The 5,646-nt window shown below is 39.3% G+C and overlaps 1 protein-coding gene across 1 annotated transcript; it reads left to right on the top strand.

Moving 5' to 3' along the window:
• Positions 1-587: 587 nt before the first annotated feature.
• On the top strand, positions 588-5,368 carry LOC126964868 (protein distal antenna-like). Its single transcript, XM_050808188.1, has 2 exons — positions 588-864; positions 2,845-5,368. Exon 2 carries the CDS (start codon positions 2,861-2,863, stop codon positions 4,388-4,390), a length of 1,530 nt encoding a protein of 509 aa, XP_050664145.1. The 5' UTR covers positions 588-864; positions 2,845-2,860; the 3' UTR covers positions 4,391-5,368.
• The last annotated feature ends 278 nt before the right edge of the window (positions 5,369-5,646 follow it).

The following is a 5,646-nucleotide window of genomic DNA, read 5'->3' as shown; positions in this document are numbered from 1 at the left end:
TTTGACCTAAATTTATGTGGAAATAAATTACTAGCTTACCGCTATATGATATATTTCATATGATCTTCCAGGCAAGTGAAAAACTTAGAAGTTACATGAATGAAAAATATAATGGCGGGAAAATATGTACCTAAATCAATTCTTCATAACAAAATCATAACATTACGAGCCCTCTCATTGTTAGTGAATGAAGTAATTAAATTAAGTAGGTTAACTACACAACGCAGCAGACAATCCCGAGACGATTTTACGAGATAAAGTTCGCAACTTAGAAAACTTAGCACGCCGCGGACGAGTGGAAAGTTGCATTAGAAGTTCGCGGTGTAAAAAGTTCAGCTGCCAAGTTAGTACCTACCTACGAATGGTGTAGAAAGTCAAGTTTGGAATTAATTGCATGTGATTGCATTAATAAAGTACGGAGGCTAGAACCGTGGTGTTTACGGCTTATGGGGTGACCAGTGCGGTTTGAAGCGCGGGGGGAGCGACGACGGTCGCGCGGCGCCCTGGGGTCGTAGCGGGGGTGGTAGCGGGCAGCGGGGGGCAGGGTGACGGACGGACACAAAGGAGGCGCGGCCGGCGTCCGGCGAACCGCGACGAGCGTTATCACGACACTCAGTCGGTGTCCGCGAGCCGCGACGTACGTCCGCGACGCTGCCATCTTGTGACGGGATTGTGTGTGACTTGTGCCGTGTCGTGTACGACTTCGTACCAACCGTTTGCAATATACATCGCTCGCTACACGTGCCGCGCATCCGAGCGATATTTTTATTGGCCCAAAGTTTCTAGTTCACGGTCGGTGTTATATTACGGCAAAAAGGCTAAGCTGTCAAAAATTGTAAACAATCGACACGTGCCGACTCGCAAGTAAGTTGTGTGTACCTTATTGTTATTTACAGATTAAACTGAATTTGTGAATTAAATAAATTATAAGAGACTAAAGCCATACCTACTTAAATTAAATTCAAAAATAGAAGTAAATACGATAATTAAGTTAAGCAGAGGTACCTACCTATACATTAAATCTAAATTTGTTTTCTGTTGCAAATTGTAATGAGTTGCCAAAAGTTCGATAAGTTTTTTTTTATTATTTCAAATATGGTAAGGTGGTCACGGAAGGAACTAAATATTAATTGATTGTGAGTCCAAAACATGCGCTATTTTTTTACTACTTTTATTCATTCATTCGCATTTCTCGTGTCATTCTAAAATTTATTATTTTTGTAAAATAATAGTATTATTTTGTAAGTATCATGCGAAACTGCCGCTTTCGTGATAAATAAATAATGCTCATTTTCTAGTATCACAAACTGAAAGACTACTTACGCGACTACTTTTATCGAAAGCAAACTTTATACCTAATGGATAATAAGGAGGTACCTAATCCGATCATTGAGAATAACTACTAATTCATTTCTATTATTTCTTGGAAAAACACTCATTTGTCAACTCAAATACAATTTTATAATCAAGTAATACCTAAATGTTTTTGTTGTGAACGGGTAATAAAATTAGTCTGAATAATTGCTAAGTACTAAGGTACTGTACAGTATTGTTAAAAATTTGTTAGACATTTTATTTAAAGTAGGTATCTATCATAATCTATTTATCCATCCTTATTGAAATAATTATACTTTATTAGACATAAAATAATCTTTCTGTGCTAAATTATAAAAACTTAGAATTAATCTTAAAACTCATAAATTGAATCAATTTTTTAAGAACTTATATAAAAAAGGAAGAACACCTTGTAAAATAGATTTTTTTTGTTCTCATTATTACTTATAAAATAAGTAACGAAGGTAGCTCCGTTACTTTCGTGTAGAAAGTAAAATATTTGGGCACATTTAGTAAAACCATACGTTATTAATCGTCCTAGATATTTTTCACGTTGATGTCAATGATAAAACGTAAACAGTACTTCAAATTATAAACAAATAAATTAAAAAGAAAACTCTCGTCATATGATTATGATAGTGTAGCGCCATCTATCGTTGACCGAGAAAAATACCGTTCGCAAGGTCACCATGCCAACGACCCAGCAACTTTTGCCACTCACAGAGTTGTCGTAGGTCATAATTTTATGCCTTCTTTTATATTTATCTTTTTCGTAACTTTATGGCCTCGGCGTAAATACATTTATTATTTTATACGAGACGCATGGATTCAATGTTTTTCATGACCATTATAGAGGTGATATTGACAGTTTGAAAGCTTGCGAAAAATGCACTCGGGTGCGTAGGTGAGTCGCGAGGCAATGACTACGGTTCAATGACACTGTTTTCCTCTCGTGTATATTTGGAAACAGCTATCAGCGGTTTTTAATGACGCAACTGATTGATATATAGGTATTGTATATATTGCATAAATATATAATACTGACCGGTGACCTGGGCACTTACCTTCAGTCAAACAAATACATACATAAACAAAATTTAAATATCTTTTGTTTATAACGAAATTCGTAGAAGTTCAATCATTACTATAATTATTTCGTTTTTCTTTGTTCTGGCAATAAAATAATGCCATATCATCAAAACTATGCGTCAAAAATTTATTTCTTACAAATATTCATACAAAAACAAATTGAAATTAGAAATTATTAATCGAAATAAAAACTATCCTATCTCTCATGGATCAAACTGCACACATTGTGCTAAATTTGATTAAAATCAGTTCAGTAGTTAAGGAGTTCATCACGGACAAACAACGTGACACGATATTTTTATACATATGTATCGTGTGTCAGCATTTAGTTGTTTTTTTTTAACGGGATATATTTTTTTAGGATAGTTCGAATGAGAAAAGTGATAATTAGACTTAACTGTATACGTTTTGTTGTTGCAGTAAGCGAGGGGCCAAAATGACAACAACGGCTGAAGGCACGCGTCGGTCGCATGCCTTCACTCCGGGAAAGAAGATAGAAGCTATCCAGAGAGTGAACGACGGCGAGTCCAAGGCGTCGGTCGCGAGGGACATCGGAGTCCCTGAGTCGACGCTGAGGGGCTGGTGCAAGAACGAGGACAAGTTGCGATATATGACGTCACAGCTCTCCTCACCAGACACCGACAGAAGCAACGACGGTGAACCACCAGACAAGCGCTGCCGGACCGAATCTCCTGATGCATCCCGTTCTCCAATCGCGTCTGGCTTGGACCTCTCCGCTCCGACCACAGTTGCCCACAGTTTACCACAACCCACCCCACCCATTGACACTCCAGTAGAACTAACGACAAAACGCCCCGTTCCTTCCCCGCCGCACCATGCCCCTCGCGAACGAAGACCAGACCCTGGTGCCAGTGTCTCCATGAGCGCTATCAGCCCTCTCTCCGGACTCGGCCACTTGCCGGGGCTGACTCATTCACATTTAGGCTTGAGCTTTAACGAAATCGCTACAAATTTAAGTCTATTAGCACAACTTAATCCAGGCTTATCGGCGCTATCTGCTCAGCCCGCAAGCCGCGCCCTGCGTTCAGTACGATCGCCCAAACCAGCCCACAACAGTGTCCTAAACCTTAACGAAACGAAACACAGGAGTAAATCCAGTCATTCGTCGGATCATTATAGGCATAGCTCTAAATCAAGTCATCACAGTACCACGAGCTCTGCGAGCCAGCCAGTCGATGATACGCTCTGGTATTGGTTGAAAACACAGCAAGCTATGCTAGACCTAACAGCGCAAACAACTGCTGCCCATCCCCTGCACTTAGGAAAGCCAGCTGAACCAACGTTACCGCCGAAGCCTGTCGCACCTGCTCCCCCGATAACCTCCCATATAGATTACAACAGAAATTCTTGGCTGTGGCAGTACTATAAACAGTTCGGTGGAGCGATGCCATTACCCGAAGACAAACACAAACCAGCCTCGCAAGTACCCAAAGATAAAACAGCAGAAAACATACTCTACTCACATCTGACAAAAGGTAAAACCGAAGACGAACACTGCGTACCAACATACGCGCAGTCACCGCCTCGGCATAACGATAACCTGAGGGAGCAAATCAACGAAGAGCCGAGGGCGTCCGACACAGAGATGGCTATGAATCTAGAAGTAGGAACTGAAAATAAGGAGCCAGTTGCTGAAAGAGTTTCCGACACGGGAAGGAGTCAGACTAAAGCTAGAACAGTTCTGGACAATCTTCTATTTAACAACACTAACCAGTCTCATGACGGTGAGAGAGTGAACGGTAGTGTGAATGGCGAATGGGAAGCGGGTACGGCGGAGGCGCTGGAACATGGTGACAAGTTTCTGGCGTGGTTGGAGTCGAGTGGAGACCCCAGCGTGACCAGGATGCACGTGCATCAGCTGAGAGCTCTGCTTCACAATCTGCGAACGAGGCGGGTCCATTCGGCCGCCGTGCCCGCCGCCACGGAAACCGCGCGACGCAAATAAATAGCTGGTGGATGACGCACGGCGCTCGCTACAGGGAATACTACTTCAATTATTACGTCGTAAATAGGTGCGACATCGCCAGTAAGCGTTCACTTGTGAATTGTGATATGTCTAGCCAAATTCGCGTACCTTTTTTCTTTGTTCTAAAAGAAAAGCTATGCATTAAACCGTTTATTTTAAGACTAATGTAGATAAGTTATTGCGACGCTGTTCTATGACGCTTTGTCGCATGATTTCATAAAATCTGTTTCTGATTTATTACTTGCAGTAGATAGTGGTCATTGATGTTAAGGATAAAACACATTAATTTTCGATGCACATAATCTGTTACGTCGGTAGATTAATTAGTGCCGATTCCTGTGGCCATTAGGATGACATTCCTAGCTAAGTAGTTGTTCAATCCCTGTGTTCTACCTCAAGTCGAATATTCTAAGTCACTGCGCTGGATCCTTTCAAATGTTTATCAGTCTCCTCGTGGACTCTCGTTCAAATACCAAATATTGAAAGGACGATATTTCGAATGTGCCAATCGTGCGAGCACAATTGTTAAGATTTAAATAATTATTACGTTAACGCTAAGCACGAATTGTTTTCTATTGCTCACTATATTAAAGCAGACATAACGTCTCGGCTCGCGTATTATATGTTAAAGTTAACAGTTAAGGAAACTGTGATCAAAATTATAAATTATTGAGAGATTATTAATATTTTAAGAACATTCCTATAGATTATCTTAATGTTAATTATAATGTCCATGGTGTATGTGAGTGGGTTTTGATTGTACCTTGAAGAAGAGTTCAAATATATCTGTTTCTTTTCCTATAATTAAGAAAAGTGTGTTAGGTGTTAGCTATTCGAGCTACTAAAATGTTTTCGATGAATAATATTTTGTACAAAATTATTAATTGGATTATTATAATTATCCTTACAAAGTTTGTGATCATAACATGTTACAGAAATAAAATTGATTGAACTTTATGTTGTTTTACAAATTTTTTAAGACTCTGTAGTCTGTACGAAAGCGTCATAAATATTTTGATACTTATTGTAGAAGTTATAAGTGTCAAAATCATTCAATTCCTTAATTATTACTTAACCGTGGGCTGAAACACCAATCATAGCTTTTTTTTATTGTTTTTTTATTTATTTAACTTATACCTATAGTAAATTATTATGGCAATATTATTCATTATCTTCCTCACTGAGAAAACCTTCAATAGTAACTCTATTGAAGGATCTCAATGAAAAAGCACTAT

Source organism: Leptidea sinapis, chromosome 6 (genome assembly GCF_905404315.1).
Source record: "Leptidea sinapis chromosome 6, ilLepSina1.1, whole genome shotgun sequence".
Lineage (NCBI taxonomy): Eukaryota > Metazoa > Arthropoda > Insecta > Lepidoptera > Pieridae > Leptidea > Leptidea sinapis.
The sequence above is the reverse complement of the archived record's forward strand: the minus strand, read 5'-3'. Positions and strand labels throughout refer to the sequence as shown.

Coding starts and splice junctions, on each gene's coding strand:
- LOC126964868 (XM_050808188.1), top strand. CDS start 2,861: ATGACAACAACGGCTGAAGGCACGCGTCGGTCGCATGCCTTCACTCCG.